The 22,884-nt window shown below is 46.7% G+C and overlaps 1 protein-coding gene across 4 annotated transcripts in view; it reads right to left on the reverse strand.

The window, feature by feature from the left end:
- Positions 1-22,884, reverse strand: part of TEX11 (testis expressed 11) — an 853,291-nt gene that overhangs the window by 311,961 nt on the left and 518,446 nt on the right. For all 4 annotated transcript variants that reach the window (XM_078640006.1, XM_078640005.1, XM_078640008.1 and 1 more), the window contains one exon: positions 13,234-13,319. In XM_078640006.1, coding sequence (XP_078496132.1) covers positions 13,234-13,319 — 86 coding nt within the window. The remainder of the gene's footprint in view (positions 1-13,233; positions 13,320-22,884) is intronic.

Genomic DNA, 22,884 nt, shown 5'->3' on the forward strand with positions numbered 1-22,884 from the left:
GCAGTAGGACTGACTTGCGTTCGTTCAACTGAAGGCCCAGGCAGCGGAACAAATGGAGGCAAGTAGACACTGCTTGCGAAGCTTCCTGGAAAGATGGTGCCTTGACGAGCCAGTCGTCCAAGTAAGGGAAAACCTCGAGAGATTGCCTTCGAAGAAAAGCCGCCACCGGTGCCAATACCTTGGTGAACACTCTCTGTGCCAACCGAAGGCCGAATGGAAGCACTTTGAACTGGAAATGGCTCTTGCCCACTGTAAAGCGAAGGTATTGTCTGTGAGCTGGGTGTATTGGAATATGGAAATATGCGTCTTCTAAATCCAGCGACGCCAAGAAGTCGCCCGGATTCAAGAGAGGAAGAATTTCCTGGAGCGTGACCATCCTGAAGGAGAGTTTCACGAGATAGGTGTTGAGCTCCCGAAGATCTAGGATGGGACGCCAAGTGTCTTTCGTCTTCCGCACCAGGAAGAATCTTGAATAGAACCCCAGGCCCCTCTGAGAGAGCGGGACCCGTTCTATCGCTCCTTTGAGGAACAATTGATGGGCTTCTAGATGGAGTAATCCCAGATGTCCTGTGCGGGTGGCGTCCGGAGCTCGCGTTGGAGGGAAGTTGTGAAACTCCAACGTATGTCCACTCTCTACGATGTTGAGGACCCACTGGTCCGATGTTATTGACTTCCAACTGTCCAGACAAAGTGATATCCTGCCCCCCACTGATGTGATCGGTAGGGGAGGAACAGTAGGTAGAGCCGGGAGGCCGCTATTGTCGTTTGGTGTTATCGCGACCTTGTCGATGTTGACGGCCTCGCGGAGGGTTGCGAGAGAAAGATGCTGACTGTCCTTGTCGCTGATTCGAGTATTGTGGTTTGTAGGACTGAGAAGACTGCGAGGAATATAGTTGTTGGTTTCCTCTGTAAGACGCAAATCCTCTACCTCGTGCGCCCCTAAAGGGGACCTTGCGATAGGTGAGCGAGCCCAAGGACTTTGCCGTGTCTGTGTCCTTCTTTATATTCTGCAGGGTATCGTCCACATGTTTCCCGAACAGCATCTCCCCATCAAATGGGAGATCTAGGATTCTGTTCTGGACCTCCTGCCGAAACCAGGTGGCCTTCAGCCAACCCTGACGCCGTAACACAGCGGAGCCGGCCAAGGCTCGAAACGCCGTGGAAGCAATGTCCATTGCGCAGTCAATTACTTCTGCAGAAGATTTTTCCCCTTCTGACAGTACCTTCTTGGCTTCCTCCTGAGTGGGCTCAGGCAACAGTTCCACGAAGGGTTCCATGTCGCACCACATCTGGCGGTCGTAACGGCCCAAGATGGCAAGTGCATTCGCCGCTCGAACTAGTAAACTGGCCATAGAGGAAAAACGCTTTCCAACATTATCAAGACGTCTGCCGTCCTTGTCCGGAGGTGTGGTCAACGGAGTGGACGGATTCTTTGACTTGCTCTGTGCCGCCTGAGAAATCACTGAGTCAGGCTTTGGTTGACCAAGAAGGCAAGCTGGACTGCCCTCCGGAGCTTTATATTTCTTTTCCAGCCTGGGGAGTACTGGAATCACCGTGGCTGGACTCTGCATAATCTTCATGCCCTCCTCCCATACATGTTCGATAATGGGAATAGACTTAACGGATCTTTGATATTGTTCTTTAAAGTAATAAAGGAAGCATTCAGATTCCTCTTTCGATATAGGTAAACCAAACCTCTTAGCTGCCCGCTCCATCAGATGATGAAAACCCCCTATATCCACCGGAGGGGAGACGGACGTGTCACGACTAGAGGCGTCCGGATCATGCGGTGCACTGTCCCCCTGATCCAAGTCAGGGTCCTGCAACGGGTCAACCCCAGTGTCCACCTGTATCACCTCCTCATCCGAAGAGGTATCCTGAGGGACCGGCTGAACTGGTAAGGGGTCCGGAGTACGGACACGCCCCAACGCTGGCCTCGGCGGTGGTGAAGGGGACCTCACTGGAAGACTAGTAGTCGGTTGCACCTGAGGTAGGACGGGAGGAGCAGTAGATGCAGAGTGTCCCGGCTGCTCAGCCGGGAACCGCTGGCGATAATCTTGAAGCATCATCTGCAAATCAGAAATAAGTGAAGAGGGCATGGCCACCATGCCCTGTCCCAAAACCGGCGTGCGTCGTTCATCCTGAACATATGGGTGGATAAGCTGGGCATCCGCCCGCTCAACATACTCCTCCGTGTCCGTGTCCTGCGTCTTGACATGCAATTCTGATGGACTATATGCAGGGCCATAATTGTCATCTTCCTCTATCTCATCCTCCTCAGAATCATCATCCAACAGCATTGTTGTTGAACGTCGACGATGTCGTCGTAGACACCCCTGCCGTCGACGATCCCGTCGACGGTGGAACAGAAAAAGCGGGAACTTTCACTGATGGAACCGTCGTCGACGTACCTGGTGTTTTTGTCGTCGACGGACGCTGTTTTTTGTCCTGAGCAGAGCCAGAAATGACAGCAAGGTGTTTGTCACTGGATTTACTCTTCTTGGACGGAGGAGAAGGAAGAACAGCTTCCTTTTTGTCCTTCAAGGCTGTAACACCACCAGCAGCCTGTCCCTGCCTCTCCTTTTCACTTCCGTGAGGAGATTGAAGGGGACCAGCCTTCTCAGACCTATCAGAGATCTTGTGAGAGGCATGAAGAGGGGCCTCCGATGTAGAAGCTGCAGTAGGAGACCTACCCCTCTTTTTTGATTGATGGGAGGAAGCAAAAGATGTGGAATCCTCCTCATCTGAAGAGATCACCTCCTTGCGAGTCTTCATTTTCTGCAGCCAGGTTAACAGACGACCCTCTCTGTCACGAAGAGTCTTGGTGGAGAAGGTCCTGCAGATCTTGCAGTCTGGGGCCTTGTGGTCCGGATACAAGCAGTAAATACAGTTCTCATGCTTGTCCTCCACAAACAGACGTTTTTTTCCCACAAGAGGCACAGGCCCTAAACAAGGCCTTCTTCTCCTTGTCAGACATCTCGAATTTGAAGAAAAATGTAGAAGAATACAACCAGAAAGTTGAGAAAAACTGAGCAGAGCTCAGAGGAGACTCCCTAGCACAACGTGTGGTAGAAAAATCTGAGGCACTGAGCTCTCTCAGGAAGGTTCCAGAGGGTGAGGCTGCTCTGATTGGTTCTGGCAGAAATTTGGTCTCTTTTTACAAAAAGAGGGTGATAGGATACAAAATGAGATGAGGCCTAGGCCTGGGTTTCTCTTTTGTCTCTATGGTTTTTATACTACCGAGGCTCCCATTCCGACGACGGGGAATGATACAAAGCATGGGAATCTATGAAAGTTCCAATACTGGGGCAACTCCTGCTGCTTTCTGGAAAGGTGGCATAGATCTTAGCAATCTTATCAGTAAAAAAGTCAGCGACCCTATTACAGTAGTCCATAGAGGCAGGAAGTGCAGGTGTCACTCGTTCAAGAGAGGACAGTTGTTTCACAACCTGAAAAATGGCCTTTGTTGAATTTTTAGCTAGATCAATTTGGCCAGAATAGTATTCCCTACGCATTCTCCTAATCTGACGATGGTAAACCTTCAATGCCTCCAGAAATTTCAATCTGTTCTCGTACCTGTAGCTCTTCCTCCATTGGCGCTCGAGATGCTTACAACTACTTTTCATTAGCACCAGATCAGGCGAGAACCACTTTGCAGGGGCAGAGGTACGCCCACTTTTACATTGTTTTAACGGAATCAGGGAGTTCACTGCCTCCAACATCCAACTTGATATTACATTATCGGCATTAAGGATGCTGTCCCCCACCTCTGGGAGGCTGTCCCCCAGTGCGCCTTCAAAGTCATCCTGAGTTAATAACGCCCACTTCCGGACCAGTGTCGGTTTTGGGCATCTCCCAGGGAGGGCCTGACCCGGCATCAATAAACTAAAAGATAATAAATAGTGGTCTGACCAAACTACAGGAGTTGGACATGTACAATTATAAAAAATATTGTCCAATGTGTGACCTTTGTTATGCGTGGCAGAATGAACCAATTGATTCAGACCCAAAGCCTGAATACCAGCAGAAAACTCGGCTGAATCTTTACAGCCTTTGTTTTCCAAATGCAGATTAAAATCCCCTAATAGGAGAAAATTAGAGTAGTGGAGGACATATGAAGGGAGTATTTCCAGAAGCTCATCAATAAAAACTCTCCCCGGACCAGGGGGTCTATGCATGAGTAATCCAGACACTGAAATGGTACTAGAGATATTCAAAATAAAAAAGCTTGCTTCGCAGCTGGAGAGCGAAACTTTCTCCAATTTAAGTTGAAGAGCTCTCCTAAAAATTGCAGCAATTCTGCTCCCCTTCTGGCCGATCCTGTCCACCCTCAAGATCGCATATCCTTCGGGTATAGCCTCTAGTATATCAGGGCTGGACGCCTCATTAAGCCAGGTTTCAACCAAAAAAATATAGCTGGTTCATAGTCTCTAAGAAGATTGCTGATTTCTAACCTATGTTTACTGAGCGATCTACAGTTCAAGGAGAGACAATGCAGAGAGGTACAATATGTTCTAAGCACATCCCTTTTATCCCTTACTTCCTCATCCGGTGTCAGAACAAAGCCACAGCACTCACACTCACTTTGCCTACCCAACATCTGCATGGAGTGTAGGCAGATAGCGTCTACCCCACCTCTGAGGGCTCGCAATTCTTCTGCAGTCAATACTCTCCTGATTGTCGTAGTAGAAGCAGGGGTCCTGGCCCATGGCACCATCCAGGCACGGACGGGCGCAGACGGGCTTGCCTTAGGAGCGCCGCACGCGTCCGCTGCGCACCCATTTTTGCATGAATTAAGTAGCATGAGCGCTGGGGGCACTAGACCGCTCCACCAGCGCCACGCTCAGCCCCCGGAAGTGAGGATAGTGAGGAGAGCCCAGTGAGGTGTAACGCAACGCCCTCCGCTACAATCGGCACAAGCTGTGGAGTAACGGGGCGGAAAGACCTCAGAGAGCAGCCAGCCCACTGCCAACCTCTCCCCCTCACCACCGGCTACACACAGTCCGGTAAATACCAGCAAGTTAAGAAATTAAAAAAAGAAATGAAGAACAGGAGCGACGCAATTAAAAACATTTACTCAGTACAGTTATTCAGTGCGAGGCAGCTTCAGTGAAGTTAGTAAAGAGCCACACAAACGTAGCGCCAGCGAAACCGTCAGGACTCACCACGATGTGGAGAAGCGTGGCTCAGTGGTTAGAGGCGGCTGACCCGGAAGCTGAGATCGGCCGTGGACCAGGGTTCGATTCCCCGCCTCGGCGGGACTCGGGCTCAAAAATTCCACGGACTCGACAATTCTCGCTCCGGTGCCTACTCGACTCACGGGGTCACACTCTGCGACTCTGGGCAATAGCTTGCTTAATCTCCACTACGGCCCCTCGCGGCGGGATGCCTGGCTTTCACCTTGTGGATACCCTGCCGGGGTATCTCACAGGGGAATACCAGGACGGGTTCCCTAAGCAAGCGCCTTGATGCCTTCGGGTGATACGTGCGCTATATAAGTCGCAATACATTTACATTTACATTTACAATGTCCCAATATTTAAGGAATAATACAGGATAGACTGAATGTGAAAAAGTTAACTTGTAAACACAGAGGGTCTAATTATGATGTCGGTCGGAGTTGCCTCCGACCGACACCGTTTTGTGGAAGAAACCGCCCTACCATAGGGCGGCGGTTCCGACAGCGCAATTAGGATGTAAAACTTCCATTATTTAATGGGAGCTTGTGTGGCAGGCTGATCCCGACCGCAGCACAAGCTCTTCTTGAAATATTTATATTTTTAAACATCCCAGCACCGTGTAGCAGTTACCCTAAGGTGCCTGTCACACAGTGCAGGGATGGTTGGGGGGGCACCTTAGGTGCCCAACAGGGCCAAGTACGAAGAGCTGGGGGCAAGGGGCCCTGTTAGGGCCCCCAAAGTCAGTTTCCGACATGGAATGGCTGTCAGAAACCGACATCATAATCCCAGCAGCAGAAACATTATCCTTAAGGGTTTTTTAGGGCTTTCGAATTGGCCAACGGGCTCCTTGAGCCAGTCAAAACGGCGTCGGATTCCTCGGCAGGGTTAAACTCCTACCGCCGACACCATAATACAGTGGTGAGACTTTAAACCTACAATGTCGGACGGAAAGCCTCCGACCAGCGGTCGGATGCTTTCCGACCGACATTGTAATTAGGCCCAGAATGCCTAAACATCTAAACAACTGTTATGGTAAAAGTCTAACTACAAAATGTTAATGTTAGGTACAGTCATCTAAATATAAGAAATAAGGACTCAATATAGAACATAGTACCAACAGTAAATATGTCATTATGTGACCTAGCCTGATTGATGATGTTTAAAGAATTCTACTGCTTTAGATAAGAAATTGAGTTACTTACTACTATTTGCTTTCGTACTATTAGTACAGCTTACAGTTGAACAAGCACAGAATTTAAACAGGTTTTTCACAATCTATTTGATTTGTGTTTGTCTGCAGTGTTTGATGATGACCAAATATTGACCTCTTATCTGTACCTTATTAGGTGTTTAATGATCGCATATACCAGTAACATGATTGTTACTACCATCTGAAGAAAACTGAATAAAATAGGTTGCACTTACTAAGTATGTATTTGAACAAAGTAAATATTTCATTCTTTGTCTTTTTTTGTTATTGAACTAAAAATGTACTACTAACAAAATACAAAATAGAAATATTCTTCCATTACTACTAACAAAATACTAGGTAAAAATATTTTTTTACTACACGTACCTACATATTATAACTTACCCTTCGCTTACCTTCTCCTTTACTCTTCTTTCATATATATTTATCATATTAATCACTGCACCTGTATAGGAAAAAGTTACAATAATATCAGCTCTTTATTGTGATGAAAATAGTTCTGAAAATAACTTTTGTTTTTCCTCTTTTCCTTTTCTAATTTTTTTCAGGATTATCAACCGGACCCACAAAAAAACAAAAAAAAACAACGCACCCAACAAGGCACAACAAAACCCACTGCCAAAATGAAAAACATCCTTAGGGGTTTTGGAGAGGGCAGCAGTCAGCTATTATTAGCTCTCTGTGGATATTAAGGGCAATCTCCCCTGCCACTATCACAGTTTGACAGTACAAGCAGTATGTTCCTGTACTTGCATGTGGCTCGACGGAGTGGCGGTCTTGCCTCAGGAGGCGTACAGCGAATGCCGAAAAAGGTGGTGGAATTGCAGATGGTGCTAAGTAGTCGATGAAGGTACTACTAGAGTCTGCATAGCCACAGTGGAAGGTGAAGCAGCTGGGACATCAGCAGCTCTGTCTGTGTTGCCACATCTAATTGAGCCAATTCCAACTCCCTTTTTCATTCAGCCCAAGCAAACAGGTGGAATGCATGGCGCAAGTGTTTCAACATTCCAGTTGTACCTAATGAGTACTGCTGGACAGTCCCCCAGGAAATCACTTTGTAACATAAGGTGCATGTCACATGCCTTGCATTTACTTTCTTCTCCCCACTGGAAGGGAAAATAACTGACCTACCACAGACTCCTTTCGCTGTTTTCTCCGCTCCAGCTCTTGATCTACCTGTCTATTGGCTTCCTCTTCCTCCTCTATTGCAGCCAGGGGAACACCACTAGATTGTCCTGCATCTGCCATTGTTGTCAAGAACAGCCCAAAACAGTGAAAGCAACTACACAACTGTTATAGTTCTGCTACAGTCAAAAGTATAACAATACACACTAAGATGTATGTATGTATGTATTTGCATACTTATATAGCGCTACACTGTCACCCAGAGGGTATCCTGGCGCTTTGACTCAGCAAGCAGAAATCACACCGCTCTTGGAAACAGGTGAGTTTTCAAACCTCTCTTGAAGGCCAGAAATTCACCCTGACTCCTCAGCAATATCGGAAACGAGTTCCAAAGTCTAGCGGCCACAAAACTAAACGACCGACCTCCCATCCTAATTCTCTGGACTCTGGGAACCATCACCAGACACGCAGAGGAGGAGCGTAAGCTCCGAGATGTAGAGTACCATGAGAATAAGTTCTGCAGCAAAACTGGGCCCTGTCCATGCATGGCTCTAAAAACCAGGCAGGATGCTTTAAAAAGGATCCGTTGATGAACAGGCAGCCAGTGTAGATCCAATAGTGCCGTGGTGGAAGAGGCAGTGCGCGGGCGAGAAAGAGCCAGCTTAGCTGCCATATTTTGTACCCGCTGCAACTTGCCCACCAGCGTTCTAGGCGCCTCCATAAGCAGTGCGTTGCAATAATCCAATCTACTTAGGATAATACCCCGCACTACCTCTGGCCTAGCCTGCGCTGGGAGCAGTGGTAGGACTTTACGCAGCATCCAAAGCAGCATCATACAGGTGGCTACGGTTTTGTTTACGAAGATGTCCAGTTGCAGGTTGGGGCCAAACATGACCCCCAGATTACGGGCAGACTCTGCTGCAGTTACTGCCCCAGAAAAGAAGGAAGGCCAAAAATCATCTGGGAGTGAGCGCGGGACAAGGTCATTAGAGCAGTACAGCACCTCCGTTTTTGACCCATTAAACTGGAGGGAGTTGGAGCGGAGCCAGTCTGCTGTAGCTGTCATACAGCGGTGAAATGTCTCTAAAGAGACGGCATCTTTGCGCTCCAGAGAAAAGACCAGTTGGGTATCGTCGGCGTAATTAAACACCGAAATACCGAAGGAACTTATCAGTTGGATCAGAGGGCGGAGGTACAGATTGAATAATATAGGACTGATGGCCGAGCCCTGTGGCACCCCCTGCCCGACTTTCCGCACAGCCGACTTAAAAGGCGGCAATGCCACCACCTGCTGCCTGTTGTTAAGATACGAGACTAACCAGTCCCTTGCCAACCCCGTGACCCCGATCTCCTCCAGCCTCGCAATAAGGGTGGAGTGGCTGACCGTGTCGAACGCGGCCGACATGTCGAGCAGCACTAGAAAGGCTGCCCGACCCGTGTCGATCCGCGAACGAAGATTGTCTAACACGACCACCAGCGCAGACTCCGTCCCATGCGCTGGCCGGAAACCAAACTGGGCCACATCCAGCCAGATGTTATCCTCTAAGAATCAGGATAGAGAACGGGTAACCAACTTCTCCATGATCTTCACTGGGAAAGGGAGCAAGGAAATGGGCCTGTAATTTGACAAGCAGGTGGGGTCGAGTGTGGGTTTCTTCAAGAGGGGTGAGACCACTGCCAACTTCCAACTCTCCGGAACCGTCGCGGTGACAAGCGACTGATGGCAGATGGAATACAGAGGATGGAAGAGTTCTTTCTGGAACACTTTCCAGAATTTATGCGGGAGTGGATCCAGCGGAGAGCCTGATGACACAGTCTGTGCCAGTTTGCAGAACTCATCAAAAGGAGGAAGGGAAAAACAGCTCAGCTGGGGTCGACTGGGCAATTCAACCGGAGCTCCAAGACTGAGGGGAGAGTGACTCGACAGGGGTCGACTGGGAGATTCTTCCAGAGCTCCCAGACTAAGGGGGGAGCAACTCAACTGGGTTCGACTGGAAGGTACTTCCGGAGCTCCTGAACTGAGAGGAGAACGACTCAGCTGGGGTCGACTGGAAGGTTCCTCCAGAACTCCCAGATTAAGAAGGGAGCAGATCAACTGGGGTCGACTGGAAGGTTCTTCCGGAGATCCCAGGCTGGGAGGGCAACAACTCAGCTGGGGTCGACTGGAAGATTCCTCCGGAGCTCCCAGATTAAGGGGGAGACAGCTCGACTGGGGTCGACTGGAGGATTCTTCCAGAGCCCCCAAGCTGAAGGAGAACAACTCAGCTGGGGTCGACTGGAAGGTGCTTCCGGAGCTCCCAGACTGGGGGTGAGACAGCTCTGCTGGGGACAACTGGAAGATGCCTCCGGAGCTCCCAAACTGAGAGAGAGACAACTCAGTTGGGGTCGACTGGAGGTTTCATCCGGAGCTCCCAACTGGGAACAGTATGGAGGACCCTCTGGAGCACCCCGACTGAATAAATTATCCGATGGAGCTGACAAGGGCAAGGCCGATCCAATAAGTCCGCTCAGAATAGTGGCGATCTTCTCCTCAAAGGCGGCTGCCAGAGAGTCACATAAGATCTGTGAGACTGGAATATTATTCATGGCACCAGTCGGGTGGGAAAGATCGTTCACAATCTTAAACAAGGTCTGTGACTTGTTGGTCGCCTGATTCAGCGTATCCTCCTAGTAGGCCGCCTTTGCACACTTGATCTGTGCTTTATATTTCTGTAGTGCAGGCCTAAAGGTGACTTTCGCTGCATCTAAATAGTGCTTCCTCCAGGCCCTCTCTGCCCGCTTGCATCTCAGCTTCGGTTGCAAAAGGTCGTTGGTGTACCAAGGCATAGCTCGGTTCTGTCTGTCCCTTGATCTGCGCAGCGGGGCCACCTTGTCCAAGGAGTTGGATATTTGCCGACACAGGCTGGCATAGCTTTCATCGACACTACCTCCCAGTGTAAATCCTTCAGGGAGTAGAATAGGCAGGACTGGAGATTTTAGGAGTCTAGACCAAGGTCTGCTCATTTTGGTATGTCTCAGCCCTGTATCACTCAAAGAAATCACCGGTAGGTAAAGATAAAAGGAAACCATTGCGTGATCCGTCCAGCATTGGGGCAAGATGTCATTCACCACTACCTGCTGAGTGTCAGCAAAAACCAGGTCCAGGACGTGACCCTTCAAATGAGTAGCAGAGAGGACCAACTGTTGCAACTGGATATTGCTACAGGCCTGACAGAGGTCATTAAAAGCAGTGTCCAAAGGCCCATTCGGCCACAGATTGAAATCTCCCAAAACTAACAATCCAGTATGGGAATTAGAGAGGTCATAAATGAGATCAATAAAATCCGGCAAAGTTGATGGTACATTACCCGGCGGTCTATAGCAGAGAACCCCTGAATGTAACGTTCTCTCCTGCCCTTTAAAGGAGAAACCCATGAGCTCAAAGCCCGGTACCTCCTTGATCTCTAACTGCGAGAGTGCTAGGGTTTCCCGGAAGATGAAACCTATGCCGCCACCTCTGTTCTTCAAGCGAGGAGTGTGCCTAATTTTATAGCCCGGAGGGCAGGCCAAGCCCAGTTCTACCTCGCTGTCCGCCCGTGTCCATGTTTGCGTGAGGAAAAGCACATCTAGTCCGCAAGACTCAATGAGAAGGACAATCTTCGTATGGTGATTACAGAGGGACAGGACGTTAAGTAATCCACATGAAAGCTGCTCCGACTTATCAGAGAAAACAGCCTGCTGAGTACAGGGTGTCTGGTCTGGCCCAAACTGCAAAAGTTCTGCCCTAGAATAGACTATGAGTGGAGTAGTCAGAAGGGCAGAATAGCAGACCCTAGGCGCGTCCGTGGCGCGGACGGGTGCAAACGGGCTTACCTCTGGCGCACCTTCGGCGCGCCTACATCGCGCCTGCTGCGCGCCAACGCTGCGCGCTTGGCAGGTGGCCATCTTAAATACCAGAGTATCGCGAGAGTCCTGTGAGGGTAAGCCACTGGCCCCTCACACAAGATGGCGCCAAGAGATAGTGTAGACCTCCTAAAAGTCCAACCCAATATGGCGGCCAAAGCGGCGAGTTCCTAATAAGCCCCCAAGCTTTCCCTCTGTCCCAACAAGTGTGGGTGCCAAAACGATTAACGTGCGGGTCAGTTCTATCTAAGATACCCCAGACACAAAAGGTAGAGCGACAGCGTTCTAAGCGCGAGCAGCGCGAGACGAATTAGTGCCAAATACAATACAATTGATGCCAAACAAGTTATTTAAAATATTAAAACACAGCGGATGGTAGCAGTATGCGTAGCGCGTCGCGTAGCAGGCTAGTAAGTCTACCTGACTGAGGAGAGACAGCTTACTTAAGTAGGCTCCTCCTCCAATGCGAGAGTCCTGTGAGGGCAAGCCACTGACCCCTCACACAAGATGGCGCCTAGAGATAGTGTAGACCTCCTAAAAGCCCAACCCAATATGGCGGCCAAAGCGGCGAGTTCCTATTAAGCCCCCAAGCTATCCCTCTGTCCCAACAAATGTGGGTGCCAAAACGATTAACGTGCGGGTAAGTTCTATCTAAGATACCCCAGACACAAAAGGTAGAGCGACAGCGTTCTAAGCGCGAGCAGCGCGAGACGAATTAGTGCCAAATACAATACAATTGATGCCAAACAAGCTATTTAAAATATAAAAAAACAGCGGATGGTAGCAGTATGAGTAGCGCGTCACATAGCAGGCTAGTAAGTCTACCTGACTGAGGAGAGACAGCTTACTTAAGTAGGCTCCTCCTCCAATGCGAGAGTCCTGTGAGGGCAAGCCACTGGCCCCTCACACAAGATGGCACCTAGAGATAGTGTAGACCTCCTAAAAGCCCAACCCTATATGGCGGCCAAAGCGGTGAGTTCCTAATAAGCCCCCAAGCTCTCCCTCTGTCCCAACAAGTGTGGGTGCCAAAACGATTAACGTGCGGGTAAGTTCTATCTAAGATACCCCAGACACAAGAGGTAGAGCGACAGCGTTCTAAGCGCGGGCAGCGCGAGACGAATTAGTGCCAAATACAATACAATTGATGCCAAACAAGTTATTTAAAATATTAAAACACAGCGGATGGTAGCAGTATGCGTAGCGCGTCGCGTAGCAGGCTAGTAAGATAAAACCCTGCTGCTTTCTACTGGTTCAAAAAACAATGTTTACAGCTTACAGCGCCGAGACGCCTACAGGCAATTGATGCGCTTTATAAATGTCAAAAATAAATAAATAAATAAATAAATAAATCTCAGAAGCTTTCTTACATTTGCGTGGTTCCACAGTCTCACAGAGATAGTACAGCAGTACTGGCGAAACCTAAAAAGAAAACATCTATAACTATATCTACAACATCCCCATGCACAGCTTTACCCTTTCATATAACATCACTTGTACTACACTGAATCATAGCATTCATAATAACATTCATGCCAAATCAAATGACATCATTTATGAGAAAATTGTGCATGGTAGCAGGGCGAGTTATAATTCATGTTGTCTGGCAAGCTAAAACCTTCAAATATATTAATAATGATATTATATATATTGTGTATACATACACACACACACAAACATAATTATGCACACAATCAGAGTGACATACTGCATTTGTGGCATCACTGGCTTCAGAGGTAGGCAGAAACCTATAGAATAAACAGATGCATTGCTCCTTAGTCCATATTAAATATATGATGTACATAAAAACAATTAATTATAATTATTTTATTTCCAAACCTCAAAATGTTTGGCAGCTTGGTCCCACAGGATTATGTGTAGATGATTCTGAGTTTCCATGGATAGCTGTTTCCCTGAGAAGTGACCTAAAATAAGGAAAGACGAATGCTTGCTTCAATGGGCTATTTTGGATCAATGATCTTTTAAGTATAGCTATGAATCAACAAGGAGTGAGGCCTCCTGCAAATAGTATCAGAGCCATTACACACCTATATTAATTAACAACCAGCCAAAACAGAACCGACAATAGATGGCAAACCCCCTAGCTATACAGCCGAAAGATATATGTTTGATATTGTAAGTCTCGGAGACATGGTCAAAAACAATTAAAATATTCAATTCACTGCAACTGTGCTACTATTTCTGACATGACTTGTTACCCCAAAATAGTGTATTTATTTAAGTCAACAATGAGGAAGGACAGGTAACTTACCTCCAGTAATTATTCTCCAGATGAAGATCTTTTCGTTAACCACTGAACAAGACTTTTACTTTTCTACATGTTTGTGGCAAAAGTGTGGCACACCTAACCGCCATCTTGATGGAATCAAAGCTGTAAAACTTAAAGCATTTCATACAGAGGATACTGTAGTGAATGAAGGAACCAGAGAGCTTGATAACAAGCAATTCGCTCAAGTTGTCCACCTAAGAGGGAGGCCCCAAAACGTAGCCCAAATAGTACCCAACTGTATCCTAAATATAGCCTAATGATAGAAGTGCATAACACGCTTAGGTATCTTGTGCGGCAAATTAAGCAATCAACTAGATTTAAAAAAACGAATTTAGCAACTAGGTTAAAAGCCCTCGGTCGCTATTTGAGAATTCAGAAAATGTATCCTCATTTTAGCTTCTAGAGCACTAACCATAAATCATATGAGAAAAGGAACACTCTTATTTTGTTCATTTCAAAAGGTAATGGTAATGTTTTGCAGTTTTAATTCCATCAAGATGACTTCAGGTGTGTCACACTGTGGTCATAAATGTAGAATGTTAGTGCTCGAGTTGTTCATTAGAAGAATGTTGGGATGACAGAGCCAGGGGCATGGACAGGGAGAGGGAGCAGGGAGGGATAGAAGCAGCAAGCTGACTACACTGGGTAAGCGTGATTGGCAGTGGCAGTACAGGGGGACCACAAAGGGAAGGAGGAAGGGGCAGTGGCACAACAATAGACCATGGAAGGCAAGGGGAGGAGGATTAGGGGTAGCAAGACAATCATTCAGGACAGGTGAGAAAGGCTGAGGGAGCGAAACGAACCATGGAGGACAGGAGGTAGGGGCACGGACCTGGACAATAGAGGGCAGGAGGGAGGTGGCAAAAGCAGCAAGTTGACCACACAGAGCAGACAACAGAATTAGTGGTAGCATTATAGACCACTCAGAGCAGGTGGGAGGGCAGTGGCAGCACAATGAACCATGGAAGGCAGAAGAGAGGGAGCAGAGGCACGCCTACAAGCCAGAGAGGGCGGGGAGGGGAAGAAGCACAGACTAGAACAACAGAGGCAGGGGGAGGGGCAACAAGCTGATCAAACAGCAGGAGGAAGGTGCTGTGGCAGCACAACAGACAATGGAGGGTAAGAGGGAGGGGGGTGGCAGCACAGCAGAAAATGGAGGGCAGGAGGGAGGAAGAGTAGCAACATAATGGACCATGACGAGAAGGATGGAGGGGGCAGGGGCCTAGACTCGGACAACGGCAAGTAGGAGGAGGGGACAGAGGCAGCAAGCTGACCACGGACAGCGGGCAGGAGAATGCAAGAACATGCACACAGACAAGGGAGGGCAGAAGGAAGCAACCATGAGGGGCAGGCAGATGGGGCAAAGGCAACAGACTATACAAAGTTGGAGTTAAGAGGGCAGCAGGATGGACCCTGGGCTAGGACAGGGACAAGAATCTAACCACTGAGGGCAAGCGGCAGGGCAGTGGCAGCACATTGGACCATGCAGTGCAGGACAGAGGGGCTAAGGTAAGGGCCTGAACTTGGACAATAGAGGGAAGGGCCAAGGTGGGTAGGGTAAGCAAACTAAGCATGGAGGGCCAATCGGGAGGCGCAATGACAGCATAAAAGACACGACAGGGCAAAAGAGAATGGGCAGGGCGCCATTTTGAAAAAATATCAATTGCTGCAATGACATATTTAGATTCACAACCAATTGGACCCATAATGTCAATAGCAATAGTTTCCCATGGATTGTTGGGAATAGTATGTGCACCCATGTTTGGTTTAAGGGTAACTAATGATTTGTCAGAATTTGCACATATAATACAATTCCTAACTAAACGTTCAATAAACATATCCATGCCTGGCCACCAAAATAATTGTTTAACTTGTTGTTTGGTCTTGACCATGCCATTATGTCCTTCGTGACTTTGTAAAACTATAGTTTTCCTCACACCTTCTGGTGGAATAATACGTTCACCTCTTTTAACGATGTTCTCATAACATGAAAGTTCTGATCTTACTTCCCAGAAGCTTTTCAACTCTGAACCTAAACATTTTTTTTCAGGCCAAGTACTAGTGATGTAGTTGGCAACACTCTTTAAAATTCCATCATCTTCAAATTTCTCTTTCCATAGAGTTTGATCAATAGATATGGGACCCTCATCATGAATCATGGCAATTTGAAAATCATCCCATTCATTGTGTAAATCTTCCTGAATGGGTAAAGGCATCCTAGATAAAAAATCAGCAGAAACATTGTCTTTACCAGGTACATATTGTATAATATAAATAAAGTCTTGTAAACGCATTGACATGCGTGCAATGCGAGCTGAAGCTCTTAGCATGCCCTCTGTAGTAAGAAGCCGTACTAAAGGTTTGTGATCGCTTCTCAAAATACATTCTTTACCCCACACAAAAACTCTGAAATGTTCCAAAGCCCAAACACATGCTAAAGTTTCTCTTTCTATTGTGGAATACTTTTCTTCAGCAGGTGTAAGTGCCCTGGAAGCATGTGCAATAATAACTTCTTTACCTTTATCAGATTTTTGAGTAAACACAGCGCCCAAACCTTTTGAACTAGCATCAGTAGTGATGATGTTTTGTAGAGAAGGATCAAAACAAGTGAGCGCACTTGCAGAGCAGATAGCATTTTTCACATCGCAAAATTCTTTCTCACACTCATCCGTCCATTCAAAAACAACTCTATTTTTAATTAACTGTCTGATATTATACGTCCTACATGAAAATTCAGGAACATACCTGGCGTAAAACTCGACCAAACCTAAAAAGGATCTCACATCATCTTTAGACTGAGGATGAGGAGCTGACTCAATAGCTTCTAAAAGTGAAGGCTTTGGTTTGATTCCTTCTTCACAGAGCTCATGGCCTAGGTAATTCACAGAATGAACACCAAATTTGCATTTCTCATGTTTGATGGTAAGGCCATGTGTACTAAGTGCACTTAAAACTTCTTCAAGAGTAGTAATATGTTTGTCTTTGTCATCATTGAATACTAAAATGTCATCTTGAAAACAGATGACATTTTTACAATCCTTTAAAATGTCCTGCATAACTCTTTGAAAAATTGCTGCCGCTGATGCTAAACCGAATGGCATCCTATTGAATCTAAAGCGCCCAAAAGGCGTAAAAATGCAGTTAGATCTTTACTTTTATCAATCAACTCTATCTGATGATAAGCTGCAGATAAATCAATGGTAGAAAAGAACTTTGAACCCCCAACAACAGATAGCATTTCAGAGATGCGGGGAAGAGGGAACTGATCAACAATAATATTATTGTTGAGGTGGCGAAGGTCAATGCAAAGCCTAACTTTGCCATTGGTCCGTCTGGCAACCACTATGGGCGAAACCCATTCAGATGATTCAATTCTATTTATTATTCCTTGTTCTACTAAAGTGTCTAACTCTTTCTTAACTTCTTCTCTAACAGCAAAAGGAATGTTTCTAGCTTTGTGTATTTTAGGACAAGCATTTTCTTTTAGTCGAATCTCATGTTTAAAATTGGTTAACTTCCCAATGTCTTTAGAAAAAACATTAGGAAATTTATTCAACATCAGAGAAGATATACCATTTTGTTCATCAATTAACATTACTGGATTAGGACTATTAGGGTCTAGCACGATGTCAAGTTTACCACAGTCAAACCAGCTAAGCACTGAAGGACCCTTCTTTGAAACATATAGTTTTGTAATACACTTCCTGTTTTTAAATCTGAACACTAAAGTTCTGAAGCCTAGAATATTTATTGTTCCACCTGAATACCCTTCAGGGTTGATGTCACTTTTCTCTAGGTGATTGCTTAGTCTAGGTACAAATAGTTTATTCCAAACAGATTCACACACTATAGAATAAGGTGATCCAGAGTCGGCATACATGTTGATTTTTACACCACCAATTACCATATTACATAAAGGCTTTTTTTTAATAGTAGTGTCATTTACTTTGAGAACTGTGGAATCTTTTATGTTCAGAATAAAAGAACATTTGTTAGAGTCATCAGCCGAATCATCATCATCACTGTTGTCACTTAATTCAATGCATTTCACTTTTTGGTTAACTTTACCTCTTCTGCAAGCAGAAGTGAAATGTCCTATTAAGCCACAATTTGTACACTTCTGTTTTAACCCTGGGCAAATTTTGTTATTAGCTAAATGAGATTTACTATTGCACCTAAAACACTTTAAATTACCTTTGAGATCCTCAGGATTTCCTTTGGAGAAAAACATTTGTTTTTTCTTTGAAGGATCTCTATTTTTGTTATCATATTTGTGATTGATTTTTGAAACTATTTCTCTACTAACTGAAGTACTCTTGCCCTTAACTTGTTGCGCACTCCTACAAGAAAGTTCTGCTTTCCTAACAATGGATACAATAAAATCTAAATTTTCATCACCATTTATCCATAGTCTTTCTTGTATAGTATCATTACTGGAATGCATAACAACCTGATCTCTGATGAGATCTTCTTGTAAATTGCCAAATTTGCAATCTAACGCCAGAGTTTTTAGAGAAGAAACAAAATTATCAACAGATTCTTCACTTAACTGCTTCCTCTGAAAGAATTTATATCTAGAAATTCCTATGCAAACTTTAGGAGAGCAGTATTTGTCAAAGTCATATATAGCTTTATCAAATATATTCATGTCCCCACTTGCTTGTGATGTAGGTAGTTGATTGAAGGCTTTTAACCCTTCTGGTCCCAAGCAATGTAAGAAAATACCTTTCTTTTCAGGGGCTTTCATTTTTCCATTTGTATCCAATGTTTCAATGTAATTAAAAAAATAGGCTTTCCATTCAATCCAGGGCATACAAGGAGAGCTACCAGCTGACCAATAACTTTGTGGTGGAGAAAGAGTATAACCCTGAGCGCACATAACTGTGTAAAAATAGTTAAAATTATATTAAATATAAGTATCTTGTAAATAAAGAAATGATAATATTTCAAGTTAAAATTTAAAGTACTTGGTTCTTGGATGGGTCGTCAAACGATTCTAATAAGAATTGAACGCTTCTTTGTATTAATCACTGCGTTTTTCTGATGCCCAAACTGTCTCCATAAGTCGTATATCACCGTTACCGAGTGTTGAATTCAGACGGAAAAGAAATGAAGTCACCTTCTTTATTTTTATTCAAAGCGGAGAGTAGCGTCTCAAAGGAAATGAAGTAGCGTAGCAGTTTCCGCCCAAAATCATATGAGCGTAGCAGCGTAGGAGTGCAGATTACTCACGGGCGTGGAGAGGAACTGCTGTAGAGACGCACTCCGGAAGGTAATAGATCCTAATCCTTGGATCCAAAGACTTTGTTTCTCTTCGTTTTGGTTGAAAATTCCAAAGAAATGTAAGATGATTGTAAAATGAGCCGTAGTGAAATTTTTGTTGAAAATCAATCAGGAAATGCTTCTTCAAACGGGTTCAAAATGCTCCGTCCCTCGTCGCCAAATTGTTAAGTAATAATCCACAGAAATCTTGATGAATTTAACAAGTTTATTTCCGGAATAAGAAGCACTCCCTGAGCACAACCGTAAGCTCCAAGCAATAAGTGGTAACTGACATTCAGTAACTGTTATAACAAAGAATGTATATATATAACTGTACAAATTAGCTAGGCTAGTATATTCAAGTGATAACAGGTCACGAGATATGTTCAAGGATAAACACAAATGCAGTTCGCGCACAATAGAAATGAAATGCGAGCGCGGTTAAAGCGCGAGAACACACGCGTGCATGAACGCGTGTACAAATATATACACTACAGGCAGGGCATGGGTTCAGCGATTCAGTGAACTGAGAAGGTCTGCAGGCCCGGTAATGATTCCTGTGATCGGGGGTCCGGTCAGGGCTCCGACATTCCCCTCGGTGGCTGCAGGCTTGGCACTGCGGCATCAGGCTAGCCCGTATTGGTGACCGCACAGAGGAGCGGCCCTGATTGGGGCCTGGTGTGACAGCGAGTATTGAGAGGCCTGGTAAGTGTCTTGCCCCGCACAGAGAGGTGCTGCTGTGGTGATCCCATGTGTGCTCTCTCACACACATTGGGCTTGTGCTGTGCTCCTGGAGTGCTGGATGCCCCTGCCTTGGGAGAATGGAGGACTGTGCTCGGTCGGCGGGTGCCCCCCCCTTGTCCAGATCTTGTGGAGGCCGCTCTAGGCGAGACCGGGATGCGGTGACCAGCCATTGGAGAAGCTGCACTTACACCTGCCATGACTAGATGCCCTTCCCCTTCTATAGACAAGTGAGTGAGACCTTGGTGCTGGCCACGGGCCAAGGAGACGTTATGGTGGCCCAGACCACTGATAGACGCTAAGGGGCCTGCCACGACTGTTGTGATCTGGCTTTGGGGCCGCTGGGACAAATACTGACGCACCAGGGATCACCTGGAATTTTGAAGGAGAGGTAGTATGGCCGTCATAACCCTCCTGCTTTGCAGCCTGTGCGCTGCAGGCCCCACAGGAGGTGAAGGGGTCAGGAGTACTTTGGTTGTGGCCTGTATAGTGATTGTGGCCTCATTCTCAGAACTGACTGGCAACCGGCCCACTGGGACATCAGCGAAATCTGTTCGCTGGGAAAGGTGGCCATGCCCGCCCTCAGAAACGGAGTCCTGAACCCTGAGGGTCAACGGATGCTCACCCCAGAACTCTGGGGCTTGGCGGAGCCCTGACGCCACGTCCAGGGTAGGGATCATTTAGTTTCCCCCCACCCCCATATCATGATTGGCGATGTTTAGTGGACAGGCCTGACAATCACTTCTTGCCTCTGTGGACAGGCAGACAGCATCTTGCCCGCGCTGCCTTGATCTGGAGCCCAGATTATACACTTGGCACCAACACCACCGGCGTGGAACTACCTTAGGGGGCCTCGCTGAGAGTGAGCACTTCTGTTTGCTGAAGCGATCTGGCTAAGTCCTGGTGCGGTTTGCGGCTGGGTGCTGACTAGTGCACGGGAGTGCGGCGACCTCCTCTTCTCTGACTATTCTTCCTTCCTGGCAGGAGGACTGTAACACGTGTTCACTTGCTGCCAACTCTAATACAGCCCCTCACACTCGCTTGTATGGAGACTGGTGGGTAGAGTACACTGTTGGTGCTGGCCATGGGATCTGGGAGACATCACAAGAAGTAGTGCCTGCCATGATAGAAGACAAGCCACCCCCTATTGCTGCCAAACAAAGCACAATGGACAAATACACCCAGATCAGAACTGCAGCCCCAGCGGTGGGCACGTCAGTGACAGACGTTCCTGATAATATGGCACTGCTGGCAGCCATAACGCAATCACAGGACATGCTGGACGCCAGGATTGGGACAGTGGGCTCCAATGTCACTCTACTTCAACAGGACCTAAAAAAAATGTGATAGAGGGGATCACAGAGGCAGAGACGAGAGTGTCCAATGTCGAAGACTGTCATGACCTTGCAGCAAAAGGTGAATGCCCTCACAGTCGTGACAAAAGAATTGGCTGCACAACTGGAGGATGCTGAGGGCTGCATCTGCCGTAATCTACGATTTGTTGGCTTCCCTGAACGGTGCGAGGGTTTCTCCATGGACCAGTATCAGACAAACTGGCTCTGATCGATTGTGCCCGTATAGGTCCTTTCATCGAGCTCTGTGGTAGAGATCTCACAGGACATTGATGAAGAACACCTCCACCACCCCGGGGGCGAGGCACCGACCAGTTATTGCTCAGATTCTCAACTGCATGGACAGGGATGCGATCCTTAGGCATGCATGGAGTCAAGATAAAATCTTCTACCACTTCCATCACATTATGATATTTCATGACTATACAAAAATGGTACAACAACAGCATCAATCCTTCATGACCGCCAAGCAGCACCTACGGGATCTAAAGATACAATACATGCTACTTTATCTGGCATGCCTCAGAGTGGTCTATAACTCGCAAACCCTGTTCTTTGATTCTCCAGAGGACGTTTTCAGCTGGACAGACGAGTCTGGGACTTTGAAACCTCACACTCCGCCTCACATGGACTCTGACTCATCACAGGGTGATGGGGGAAATTAACCCCCGAAATCCACAGTGAAACAATGTAATCGACCTCTGTCCACCTGGCAGAGCTCCCGACGAGATGGCAGATCCTAGCCGAACTAGGCCGCCCTGGGTGTGGCCCTTCCCCATCTGGGAATGTTGGATGTAGAATGTGGTCCGGTAACATTTAAATGATTGGTAATTATTGCATGCTTAGTAGTGTGGTGGACAGAGTCAAAGACTGAGAACCACATAAATAGGAAGCTAATTATCTCCACTGGTATTGTTATTTTCCATTGGGTATGGGGATTCATTGGGAGTGTTCCCTTGGCGCCCTCTTTTGAATATCGGAGATGACACTTACCACAATAGATACTTCTTGTTGGTTGAAGGATGGGGGCTTGGGGTGGGGTCAGGAATGTTACTTGTTTTTTATAATTGTAATGCACAGATCCAATACACATTCACTCCTCTGACTTCCACAGCGGCCCAGATATTTTCATTATAGCCAACGATGAGTGAGTCATTATCTAAAAATCCTGCGGAACATCTTCGCATGGTGTCCTGGAATGTACAGGGAGTTCTCGATGAGATAAAATGGGAAGCGGTCTTGAAATATGCTAAGAAGGATGACGCTGACAAACTACTCCTACAGGAGACGCAACTCCTCAGAACCAAGGTAAGAAATGCGTTACTTACCTGTAACTGCAGTTATCCAGTATTGGTGTCTTTCATAGATTCACATGCCTGAATCATTCCCCGTCGTCGAGACGGGAGTCTCCGGTATATAAAAAAGTAATGTCCTATAGACATACATAGAGAAGAATAGGCCTAAGGATCCCACCTTAGTGGCCTATCTACGTCCTTTTGTAAAAAGGACCAAACTAGAGTAGGCCCAAAGGTCCCACCTTAGTGGCCTATTGTAGGAAGGTAGATCCCTGACTATGGTTGCCCCCAACTTTTTGCCTGGTGTTTTGCTGGTTTTCTGACTTAGTTGACCTGGGGCCCTGCTATTCAGGACCCCAGGCCTACTGCTCTCTCTGTAAAATGGATTCCATGTACCCTAGGTACATATCCAATTGGATACTGAGTCACCTTATCAGTCCCTGTACAGTGTACCTTAGGTACCCAGGGCATAGGTGTACCCAGGGCCTACCAGGGGCTGCAGCATGTATTATGCCACCCCTGGCTGGCCATCCAAATCTGACACAACTGG

Source organism: Lissotriton helveticus, chromosome 4_2 (assembly GCF_964261635.1).
Source record: "Lissotriton helveticus chromosome 4_2, aLisHel1.1, whole genome shotgun sequence".
Taxonomy (NCBI): Eukaryota; Metazoa; Chordata; class Amphibia; order Caudata; family Salamandridae; genus Lissotriton; species Lissotriton helveticus.